This window comes from Limulus polyphemus, unplaced genomic scaffold (genome assembly GCF_000517525.1).
Source record: "Limulus polyphemus unplaced genomic scaffold, Limulus_polyphemus-2.1.2 Scaffold1921, whole genome shotgun sequence".
Lineage (NCBI taxonomy): Eukaryota > Metazoa > Arthropoda > Merostomata > Xiphosura > Limulidae > Limulus > Limulus polyphemus.
The window spans coordinates 33,678-46,932 of NW_013667531.1; the positions used below are offsets into that span (position 1 = coordinate 33,678).

The following is a 13,255-nucleotide window of genomic DNA, read 5'->3' on the forward strand; positions in this document are numbered from 1 at the left end:
AATACGAAACATCTAAGGAATATGAGAAAACTCCATAAAGAAGGTGTTTGGGTGCCTCACGTCTCTCAATTGATCATCGTTTTCAACGTGTGAACGTTGCTTCGTCCCTTGTGGCGTGTAATGCGCGTGAACCATTTTTGGACAGATTTGTCATCCTGGTTACTATAATCATTAATTTTATTTCATTTTTTGCTCCAAATCGTTTTCCTTCTTACCAATCAGTCAATCAACAGTATATATGCTTATTTCTATAAATTAAGTAGCCACACATTGAAGTATTATACTTCCTTTTGATTGGTTGAGCAATGTAACAACATATGATGTTTTTATTTCATCTATTAAATGCGCGTGAACCATTTTTGGACAGAATTGTCACAGGTGATGAAAAATGGATTCTCTATGCAAACATTAAACGTCAAAAACAATGATTCAGTTCTAAAAAAATCACTTCCGACCCCAAAACCTGGACTCCATCTGCAGAAAGTGATGCTTTATATTTGGTGGGACATCAAAGGAGTAATTCATTTCGAGCTCCTCAATCCACAGTGAACTGTCAATGCAGATATCTATAATCAGCAAGTGGAATGTTTAAATCAAGCCCTTCATCAGAAATGCCTTTCACTTGTCAATCGGAAAGGTGTTCTTCTTCGCCACAACAATGCACGTCCACATGTGGCACATTTGATGCAACACAAGATTATGGAGTTGGGTTGGAAAGTTCTCCCCCACCCACCATATTAACCAGATATGGCACCACCAGATTACCATCTTTTTTGTTCGCTGCAACACTATCTTAATGGGAAAATGTATGCAAATGTGGAATGTGTTAAAGAGGACATGGATATGTTTTTTGCTTCAAAGCCAAGTGATTTCTTTAATCAGGGCATTAACAACCTGATTTTAAGATGGAAAAGCATCATCGATAAGAATGGAGAGTATTTCATTTAATAAATGTATTGATTTTTTTATCTAAAAAAAAGCAACATTAATTTCTTGATGACCTAATATAACCTATTAATGGTTACATCAATTTATGACTTTAAGCCAAACAATGTAAAAGTTTCACTTATCAGTGTGATTATTTTTTACTATAAAATGACAGGTTTTTATAGATATCTATGAACTTTTAGATACTTTTTATTAATACATTAATGATTCATTAATCCCATATCACTTTAATAACCATAAAACATTGGTACAGAACCTAAAATATTATTGTTTTTTAACAGGCTATAAAAAAAGTCGTATCTTCAAAGCTATTCCATCTGATGTAATGAAGTATGTTACTTCTCTACCAGTTGCAATCAATTATCACAAATGGTGTTTAACACCAGAGGTCAGTATAGCTCTAGATAGTTATATCAAGAATAGTGCATTAGACTTTAAGAATCTTTTCATGTACATAAAGAAAGAAAGAAAAACCATATGAGTAACTTTAATTTCCCAGCTTTATTTGTTTAATTAACAAATATTGGAAAATATTGGGTTTCTTACTTTTATTCATGAAGTTTGGCTCTTATAAAACTTGGTGCACCATCTAATATAAAATGTAAATATGTTTTGAAAAATTTTACAGTCTACAACAAAATATGTAACAAAAACTATTAACATGATAAAATATAAAGTCATTTGCTAAAAGTTGAAATTTCTTTTCAAAGTAATACAATTATAATTTTTTTTATCAGTGTATATCAAGTTGGACCTTTTAGGTTGCTATAAGTTAACATTTTAAATGACATCTACAAGAAGAAGCTGAATAGTAAAAAAAAGACATTTGACATTATTATCTGGTGCCTATTTAGAATTTCACAAAGTCTGGCCTGAATGAAACATTCCAGATTCTCTCCACTAACAAAGATACCACTGGAATCACATTTATTTCAACTATTGAGGGTAAGTTAGCAGAATCACAAATTAGACAACAATATATCTTGGATCTACTTGTTGTATTCTTACTAAATGTTAGTACTTTGATGACAGTAGACTTTAGAATCATAATCAACCTGCTTAATTGCTATTAGTATTTAACTACTGTAAGTTAGTACAAAGATAACAATTGGATATGCAAAATTATCATATGTTTTCTACTTGGTTTAGAGATAAAAAAATTTTTAAAAATTCATTTAGTTCATATGCCGTTTTGCACTAAGTGCGTACTCCAGAAAGTCATTGAGACTGCTTTTTCTAATTGCTTTCTTTTTGTAGTAGATAATGTCTGTTCTTCAAAAGAAGATATTGCAATAATATATAATATGTGGGTTGAAAGGATTACTGACTATAATACCCTTTGCTGTTTGAATTAACATTGTCTGAATGTTACAACTGACCACTGCTGTGAGAGAACAGAGGTCATGTGGTGACACTGTTGGCTAGACAAAGAAACAGAGCTGACCTGTTGAAATGAAGCACATTTTCTTGGTTCAGTTCTACCTTGAGTAAAGATTTTTCCATTAAGATTATGTTTAGTTTGAAAGAAGTCTATCCTGAACGAAGGAAAACTGTGAAGCTAACCACAAACCAGTAGAACCAATTGTTTTTTTTAATGTGCAAGTATATATGCTGCATCTTTTTTGTCTGTTCTATGATAAGGATTGTGTTCATTTTGTCAAACTTGTTCAGTTTCATTATTTCACACACTCACACTCATTATTATCAAACACAGATTACTGTCATTATTTTCTGAATGAATCTGATGTTATTAGCAGGTCTAACTGTATAATATTTTTGGGAAATCAGTTTCCCACTGAAAAATACCACAAGTCAGTAGAAAGGGAAAATGTTGATGCCATGACATCAGGATTTATTCTGAATCAATAATGTGTGTACTAGTTCTTGTTTTTTTTATGTTAAAAATAGTTTCAAGATATGCTTTTAATGAAAGAATGGTATTTTTTAGAAGTAGTCATGACCAAGAGTTGGGGCTTAGCATAGAGAAACTGTTATACAGGAGAGATGTCATGTCTAGTATAAGTCTTTTCCTGGACATTGGACTTTAACTTCACAATTTTTCTGTATTTATCCCATGATTGAAACATAGCATTGCTCAAGCAAGTTTCTAAATGTAACTTTCCCCAAGGTCTAATTCAATTAAGTGCCTTTTTGTCTGTCTCTCTTACAGGAATAACAACATGCTTTCTTACATGTCCATCAGGAGCCGAGGGGTGTCTTTAGACTACAATTTGTTGAATATTAAAAATAAGTTCAATCCGGAAACTCCCAAAGAGGGTGGTTTTGGATGTATCTCTTAGAGGCAATTGATAATTTTTTAAGTGAAATACAACATCCTCAAGTCTCCATCCATACTAGCTGTTACTAAGTTCTACCTGCTGGGAGTAAATTCAGTATATATCAATAAAACCACATTCTCAGCATCGTTAATTAAGCAATTGTCAACCTTTTATGCTTTTGCTATCACCTTTTTATGATTAGCTTTCAATTGAAATACGAACGATTTCACCTGCAATTCAGTAGGGAGGGTCAAAGCATCACGATAGTCAGCAATAGGATGAGCAGACAGGAGCACTTTAAAAGAAGCTACAGGTATAATATTGTAGTCAGCTTGCTGCACAATATCTACCACGGTGGTTCTAAATGGTTCCTGGATACCTCTGCGTGTCATTTGGAGACTTCCGTGCTTCTTGTGCTTGGCTGTTAAGCTTGTGATGCACTGATAGATTTTGGTCGCCTTACCACTTCAAATCATTTTTCGTAGCCCCAACACTAAATGAGTGCGAGAAATGCCTTCTTTTTTAGCCAATTAAACATGTCCAAAAAATTTCTGGTCAAATTAAGAAAAGCCAGATTGGGTAGTTTTTTTGTTTTTTTAATAAAAATGGCCCCCCCAACTGGCTCATGAGGGACCTGCATGCCAAATTATTCTTATCAACAAATTGGGTAGTAGCTGTGAGTGGACTCCTCCATGATCTTCACTGCCCATTGGTCAAATGATCTAACTGGCATCACTCTTTTCTTGTGTCAGAAACTTAAAAGAGTTTATTGATATATTTATAATGTTGTTGGGGCCTGGAAGAGCAGATTTTTATGAATATTTCATCAGCTTCTACAAGATTTTCATCTATATAAGTTTTAAAGGGATTTACATAGATCTTTACGTAGAATATCACACTTTCATTTAGGCTTAAATAGTGTTTTGTAGTGCTTCTGTAAATATAACATTTTGTGTATTTTTATGTAATTTACACACTGAGAACTCCTCAACTTCTCATGAATTTGGTTTCTGCTTGTTATTTAACTAAGTAGTTGTTTAACTTCACCAGTGAGCAAACTGTGCATAAGCTACTTTTGTTGTGAAAAAATTCAAGTGGGAATTTGGATTTTACAGTGGATATAGTGAGGGTTATCTTTATTGTTACCCTTTAACCTGGGGTTACTCTTTTGTATATGCTGGTCTAAGATATGGGGGAAGGACATGCTCTGGCAAGAGCATATTGTTCAATAAAGTCTTCATCTCTCTTGTTAGTTCCACACTCATTTTTGTCACACACATAAACACATGAACAGTTGGCTACCATAAACTGTATTGCTATAGTATTGATAGTGCTTTTTGTTAACTATGAAAATTTCCTTTACATATTTGTTCATTTTATAATTCTGTGACCTATCTCATTATTTGTGGTCCAACCAGTTGGGAACACAACTGCATACAATATCCACAAACCAGCTTTTGGGCCCAGACTTCTCTGCTTTGTAGAAAATATTTGGAATAACCACATTGTGAAAATCTGTGACATAGGTTAGTCTGCAACTTTTGACTTGGGGAGGTTTGCTCATGTCTAGATCATCCAGACCACTCAGGCAGATGGTAATCTTGAGGGATGACATTAGCAGAAGGGAAGTGGAATGGTGCCTGGTGAGTTCAAGAATGTTTGGGGAGGTCTATATCAAACTAATAGACTGTTGCCAGTCAGAGCACTGCAATCACAACTCTGCTCCAGATCACCAGTGAGTAGGAAACAGAGGCTGGATGTGTGAATGATTTCTGCTAGTCACAGTTGTCACTCCAGCAAGTGAGACAGTGCATTCATTGTTGAAGATCATGACCCTGCAGGATGGAAAGGAACTCTGTAACATCTAGATAACTAATGCTGTAATTGTAAAAAGCCTCGCTTGGAATACATTCTCGGCATCATTAATTAAGAAAGTGTCAACCTTTTATGCTTCAGCTGTCACCTTTTTATGTTTAGCTTTCAATTGAGATATGAATGATTTCATCTGCAATTCAGTAGAGTATTGAGGTTTGATATTGATTTCACACAAACAAAGAAACTTCATTTTGTAGTGAAGCACACAGATCTGATAATATCCTTCACTAGATAGAATGCAGCATAAGCTTTTATTATATCAAATTAATATTTTACTTTAACTTTTTATTGGATATGACTTTTTGGTTTTTCTACTATCCTTATAACTTGTTTTTTTTATTAAGTAATAAGTGGACTACATCATTGGGTAAGATAATAGAGTATATATTTTTGAAACTGAAATGACGAAAGAAATTATGCGACTTGCTTTATTAATGATTTTCAACTTGGTAAATTTATTGTCAAAGAAGCATTGATTCTGAAAACATCTCATATCATATACATTTTTGCATTATTTTATGATGTATTTACTTTGTTTGTCATCACCACCCCTATTGTAACTATTTTCAATAAGGCCAAAATATTATTTATTATCAATAAAATCCATATTTTAATTTGACTGTGGGCATTTTATTCTATCATTTGTTGCATTATTACTACTTACTAATACACATTTTGGCTGTTTTAATTTCCCCACATCTCTGACTCAATTTAGCAGAATTTGCTAATCCATCACATTACCAACCTTTTAAACATTTTAAACACCTAGTTTTTTTACATTTGCACAATAATGTTTCATTTTGAACTAGAATTGCAATTTTTTTGACAGTCATCAGAAATTTTTATTCATTGATTTGGAGCAGCCAGTGGTCCACTGGAGCTGAAAATAGGGTAAATTATCATCTCTTTGGCCACTGATATTGTTCAAAAATAGAAACTGAAAAAATAAAAAAACTTTCTACAATGGTTCTCTTTTTTTTCTAATGAACATGAGCTTACCTAATTTGCAGATATCGGCAGTATTAAGACACTTGTATTAACCAAGAAAATTAAAATAGTATTTTTAATAATAAGGTACAAATCATATTTGATCTTTGGGTGAAATTATTGATATTTCATGTTTTTCTTTCAGTACATAACCCTTCTAACTAGAATTTCAATATTACTCTCCAAGTCATAAATATCCATCATTTGTATTATTCAAGTCATTGCAGGACAAGTTTTTATTGTATTTCAGCTTACAGATATCCATTTTATGCAATAGCCTGGCATCCAGAAAAAAACCTGTTTGAGTGGGTGAACACGAAATCCCACCACAACATTCCTCACACAGCAGAAGCTATCCGAGTTGGACAGCATTTTGCAAATTTCTTTGTTGGAGAAGGTAAGAAAATATCTGAGAATAGTTACTGTTAATACGTTATACCTGAATAACTCATATTAAAGATAGAGGATATAGGTCATTGTCATATAATTCGACATTATGAAATTATAGAGAACAAACTACATATACAACTTTTTAAAGATGAACTTTATTTTCTTCTGCATAAAAGTAACACATGTTTAGATGCAAGAGTTATCATGTGAGCTTTAAAACTGTTAATTGAAGAACACTAATTGTACATAAGCGATGTTGTTTACTTTATCTGTCATTGCACGTTTTATTCAATACCACTTTATTTCCTTAGTGATGCTTTGTACTTTTCAGTTTTTATAAATTACAATTCCCAGAAAAAAGTTGTGAATAAGTTATTATTGGCTATATAACATGGAACTACCAGATACACTGCAAGCTGGTGTCATCATTGTTTTTTGGTTGTTTTTTTCTGAGCAACTGAACATTTATCTTCTAAAGAAGTTTTTTAGTGTTATTTAAATATTCTCCATATTTTTTTGATAGATAATATTAAACATAACCAAGTTTTAATAGAAAATGTCACAATGGATTTTAAAAGTTATTCAAAAAACAAGATACAATAATATAATCAATATGCATTAGCAATAAGCTTTGCCAGTACACACATTCATACTTTTTATTAGCTTTACGAGATCATTATCTTAATAACACAAGTTTGTAGCATCCTTAAAAAAAAATGGGGGGGGGTGCAATTTCAACCTTTATTGTCTGAGCTTTATGAGTTCAGAAAATCTAATTGGTTCTAATTATTTGAAAACAGAATTTGCTTGATTAGAGATGATAGCCACAGGTCATCAGTCACGAGTTTGACATTGATAAGTTACTGACACCAATCCAGTAGTACAGTAAAGGCTACTAAAAGTTTATGATAGCATCTAAAATCGATGCTTTGACTTGGGATTCGTTACTACAGCCAGATGTAGTAGTATAAGTGAGAAGGCAACCGAGGCACTCACCATCACGGTAACCAATAACTTGAGAGTTTTGGTTCTTGTTTTGGAAATGCCTGGTGAGTTGCAGATATTAGCCAATGAAGCGTCAGGACTATTAGTGGGTAGTCAGGAATACTATTTGGAAAATCGAAAGGATACAGAGAAAAGATAGTCATGTCTGGAGCTAAAAATCAGTTCTCCAGAAAGAATTGAGGTTCTCCCAGGACTGGTAACAGTTCTCCAGTTCTTGACCACTATGAATATGAAGAATATCCAATCTACAGGGATACACCAGCTCAACTTTGATGTAAGTAGAATTGCTATTTCTTTTGTTCATTCAGGGGAAAAAGATAAAGTATGTTTGCTGGAAAAAATATAGCTTTTAATACTAGTACGCTGAATCTAATTGTTGCTTGCATAAAGTGCAACCATTAGCTTCATTTTTTATAACTCTTAACTCATGATTCTCATTAATAACTAACCAACCAACTAACTATGCTTTGCCTCGTGCTCAACCTAATTTCATAATACAGGCCATTTCTAAATGTATGTGTACCACACCGAGAAAACTTAAATTTCTCTAGTTTCTTTCTTAAACTCTTAAGTATAAAAATTATACCGAAGCAATTGTAAAATTCGCTCAAAAACACCCAATTGCTTTAGCAGTTGTTGGATCCACTGTGGATCTCCTGATGAATCCATCTATCACGTAATAAATTACATTATTAACGAGAAAATGGTTTACTTTGTGGAGATGACAAGAAGTTCCAAGAATTGTTTCTGTGTGAAACCAACATACTACTCAATGTTAGAAGAGAAATGAAGGTCCATGATAAATTTAAAATTTTATTAGGAGGAATATTAATATAGGGATTTTCAATATCAAAACTGGCCATAGCATATTGATCAACAGAGGGAATTTTAGATATTTCAAAAGCAAAGGTGAAAGAATCACTGATAGTAAAACCATTTAAAGTAAGGGGCTTAAGAAGAAAAGGAACTATAAATTTAGAAGTTGTAATTGTAGAAGCCCACAGCTGAAAGAATAGGACAAAGAGGGTACTCAGTTTTGTACCCTGTGGGTAGGTCATAAAGAATACCAAGTTTTGTGCTGCTTAGAGAAATTTGGTGGAAAGTCATTTCAGAGATAATATTTTGGTCTTTAAGAGTCTTGAGAAATGTAGGATCTTATCTTTATCTATTTCATAACAATGACTCTCCAGCAATTTTCCATGATATTAGCTCTTTTCAGTTAATGACCATTTGAGTGTTGTCCCACTTATCTCGTGAATCTTTCCATAATCTTGGCTAATTAATGCCTTATTTGTAAGACTTCCAAGTGCATACTTATTCAAAGACTTAAATTACTCGTAGATGCATTAGGTAGCTTGAAAGTATGTGGTCAAATGGGATTGTTGTGATTCCAGTTGTTTTGTCCATCTTTCTTATTCAAACAGTCATTGATTTTGAATATTGGTGGAAGTTGTGGGACCTTTATCATTGTCAAATTCTTGTTGATTATCCTGCTTAATATACCAGAGAATATCCCCAACTTCATTGCAATGGTTCATTGGGTTGGAAAGTTCTTTGTGGATGAGGGCAAAAACAATGTGAATTAACATGGATATGAATGACAGATTTCTGTTTCTCATATGACCATAGTTCTAAAACCATCCTGACATTTACAGGGAAATAGTAACTGACTTATTTGCATTTCCATAATCTGTAGATGACCCATTGAAATTATTACTATTATAGGTGAGAATATTATGTTCAAAATTTTTTAGCAGATATATACAAATGTAATATACACTGATGGTATAAACAATTTGTAAATTTTTAAGCTCGGAAGAACAACCATAAGTTTCCAAGCACAAAAGAGGAAGCTTCTTCACTCATCTACAACTACAACCCTGAATATGTTGGTATTGAAGGCTCCAACTACCAGCAAGTATTCTTTTTCAAAAGTGGTTTAAAAGCAACGAGTCCTTGACAGCCTTTCTTATTGCTGGTCAGTTTTTTGTTAACACTAGACTTCAAAGTCTTAACTAAGTCAAACAAGCAAGAAGATTCCAGAGTTATTTTTTAAAATTTTAATTAAGAAATACATGAATGCTGATATATAATTACAATCAGAAATAATGTTTACATTAACTTCTGTTGATTTTAAGCTATACAGCTTAGTTGATAATGATGATCGGTGTTATTTACAACAATTGAAAATTTAGCCTATATATATATAGTTCTTTAAATAAAAAAAATACTTGTTTTTAATGTATAGTTATTATCTTAACTTTCCGTATATGATCTTCATCATTTTGACTGATCTTGCCACTAGGCAACCATGAAAGTAAACATACTATAACCTTTAATGACGTAAATGTATCTATGTGGAATTTGGAAAGACTTTAGTAAAGATTACAAGTCTATATTCACAAGAAACCAGATTTTTTAATTAAATATTTTTATCAAAGATTTTCCTGAATTTATAGAGTCGGAGACAGAGTGTAAGGCAATTTTCATATTAAGAATAAAAAAAAATTTTTTTCACCTATTGGTTTTAAATTTCATTTCCATAATCTCTAGAACCTGCTAAATGAATATTAGAAGTTTTTCTTAAGTAAATTTATTTTATCTGTAATTTTCTCTACCATAACATTATACAGACTTGTCCCATTTGATTGATCTTGTAACCATTACGTAACAATATGAAATAAATCCAAGTTACCTTTTCATTTTCTAGATTGACTGCAGATTGTAATAGAATATTAAATCTATTTATCCTTAACACCCTCAGGCTTGTAAGTTTATATCTGATTTTATTGTTTTTTGCTCTTCAAACCATTTCTAAATACTAAACCTGCATAACAATTTGTCAAACACATAGCTTAAGTTATGGTGATAGCAAGCTATGAAATTGATACAGAATAAATCAAAACCAATTTTGAAAATAAGCTAATCTCATAATGAAAGCAGCAAATTAAAATCTTCTCTTTCAGTTGGTTATAAATAATTCAGTAGCAAATGTCAGAGAAAATTATTCACATTTTTTAAAGACAGCATGCGAGTTTCATTAAAGCAAGAAGGGATATATATAAATAAAACATAAGTAATTTACTGGAAGCTTAGAAAATAACATAGGGGTGGAAATAATTTGTGAAATAGACGATTAGGAGAGAGGTAAATAATTTGATATATAGGGTGTCCAAAAAAGGCTGGAACCATAGGTTATTTGCAGCTTTTCTTAATTTCAGATGATTATGGCACTGTCAAAACATGAGAATGTTGAATTAATCCTACTGTTAATCCAACTCGTTTCAAATAACAAGGACAGCATGTGGAAAACATTCTGTAAAATTCATTGAAGTGCTTGTGGTTCCACACTTTTTGGGCACCCTGTATAAAAGTAAGAATTGAGAACTTAAATGTTTCTTTTTGAAATTAAAACCTGTACAGTTAAAATTTGAATTATAACTATGTTTTGATACCAAATTTTCTGACATGCATTGATATTAAAGTATAATTTTGAATGAAACTCTGTAAAAAGGTTGTGACGTGTACATTGACTGCTCATACATATTTAGAGGGTTAAGTACAAAGGATATCTCCAATCTTAACACACTTTAGGATCTGAGTGTATGAATATTTTACATAAGAAAAAGCTGTTACTTACCGTTCCAAAAAGTGATCAACTTTTAGTGATATAATACTACCTATGAAATTTTAAAATTAGTCTGTGTGTGTGTGTGTGTGTATGCCTTTCCACTGCAACTTTATATTGGTTGTAGTTGTTGCATAACTTGATGATTTGAAAATTTAACACCTGCCACACAAGCCAGCATCTTTTAGTACTGAGCCTAGGATGGGCAACAGGGTGATTTAAAATTAGTTTTATAGATCTCAATGAATGAAGCTTGCCACAACTTCTAAAATGAAAGAAAACTAAATATTAATGAAAATATAATATGATGAAATCTATATGGGTTATACTATGGTGATACCATACTGCACATTATACCATCCTTCTTGTATTTACTCTTCATTGTAGAAGTGGTATTTTTTATTTGAGAATCACAAGGAAAATCATCTTGTAATGCATTGTGCATTTACTTCAACACTGCATCTTTGGGCTTCACTGAGCTGCTAGTTTCACACAATACTGAAACTAAAGATAGATTTTTTTATTTATTATCCTAATCAAACCTTTTTGGAAGATGATGATACTATTGTACCAATTTTTTTTATGTTTCGCTGTCAATGCAGTAAACAATTGACGAATTTCAGATTCAGCTGGTATGTCTACTTGATTGGGATATCTTCTGACCTGGATCCATAGTTTAGCTTAATTGCTAAACCACAGCTAGAAAATTTCAAACATGTTTTATTTTACATTTATAAGTTAACTTCTTCATGTTGGCTCTCATGGTCTAGGGTTAGGTCATGGGTCTGGTCCAGTGACCAAGACCTCAAAAATAGTGCCAAACATATCTTCTTTTTTTTGGTCTAATCAAAACAACCCAAACCTTTCTGAAAGGACTCCTTTTTTTTTATCCACATCAAGATGCCGGGATGGCTTGTGTGGCAAGTGTTAAAATAGATTTCGTGTAACTTACTCAACCTTCTGTACTTGTATACAGTACCTTGGCTTGAACAACAATACATCAGTAATGTGTGTAATATCCTTTACCAAACAAATATGCAACAGAACTACTTACATGTAGTATATTTAACTTATATTAATATTACAATACTTCTTTATTAGAAAGCTCAGGACCAATAGGAACAGATGGAAGATTTACATAGTAAATTAAATCTTAAAAAACATCTGTAATAATTTTGGCAGTTAAAGTCTAGATACATTATCATATCCAAAGAGAGAAAAAAATTAAAACATGGAAGAATACAAATTCATCTCTCCAAAAATATTTTTCTCTCACCCTTGTACACTGGATTTTGGTACTTGTGACCTGCAACATCTATGGAAATAGTGAACTATACAGTCAGAAGAAATGTGTAAAAATGACACAGTTTGAAAGAAGGAAGAAAAAAGCAACTCACTTGAAAATAGTGTATGATATGATATTTTATAAGCCTGGCCATACCTTAATTATATGTCACATGGCTGAAATTAAACAACATGTATCATTATATAATTCTTTGTGTATTCGGAAACATCAGTTTCTCTGTGATATATTTTTATTAAGTACACAAACTTTCGAATTATCTTTACATTCCTTAAGGTCACAAATAGTTTTCTGTCCCTACTGTAATCTACCAGTTAAAAAAAAAAATGGCACTGAATTTTAATAAGTTTTATGTTGTTTGAAAGTGCATAAAGCCAAGCAAGTAGGAAAATTATATTATAAATTTATGTATATATATATATGCAAAAATAAAAATAAAGGTGGGAGGTGACAAAACTTGTCCTAGTAATTATAGACCCATTAGTCTTATATCAGATGTGGGAAAAGTTATGGAAAGTCTGTTAAAAGATGCTTTGCAAAGTCATTTAACAAAGCTTTGAATTTTATTGGATAGTCAACATGGTTTCATTGAGGGAAAATCTTGCCTTGCAAATCTTTTGACATTCTTTGAAAAGTTTACTGCTTATGTAAATGAGGATAAGGGTGTAGAATTGGTGTATCTGGATCTTCAGAAAGCATTATGAAGGTGCCACATAAAAGGCTTGTAAAAAATTATCTCTGTAGGTGTGGGGGATAAGTTAGCAAATTGGATGGAAGAAAATAGAGGGTTGTTACAATTGTAGTTCAGTCAAACTGGATTAATGTGGGCTCAGTCTGAGG

At 32.2% G+C, this 13,255-nt stretch overlaps 1 protein-coding gene across 2 annotated transcripts in view; it reads left to right on the forward strand.

Annotated features, from left to right (window-relative positions):
• Window positions 1-10,247, forward strand: part of LOC106465362 (gamma-glutamyl hydrolase-like) — a 43,328-nt gene extending 33,081 nt beyond the window's left edge. Inside the window, exons 6-9 of one of the 2 annotated variants that reach the window (XM_013925582.2) lie at window positions 1,230-1,336; window positions 1,803-1,893; window positions 6,340-6,486; window positions 9,296-10,247. In XM_013925582.2, coding sequence (XP_013781036.1) covers window positions 1,230-1,336; window positions 1,803-1,893; window positions 6,340-6,486; window positions 9,296-9,444 — 494 coding nt within the window. In that variant the 3' untranslated portion in view covers window positions 9,445-10,247. The remainder of the gene's footprint in view (window positions 1-1,229; window positions 1,337-1,802; window positions 1,894-6,339; window positions 6,487-9,295) is intronic. The other variant, XM_013925583.2, reaches the window with a different exon arrangement.
• The last annotated feature ends 3,008 nt before the right edge of the window (window positions 10,248-13,255 follow it).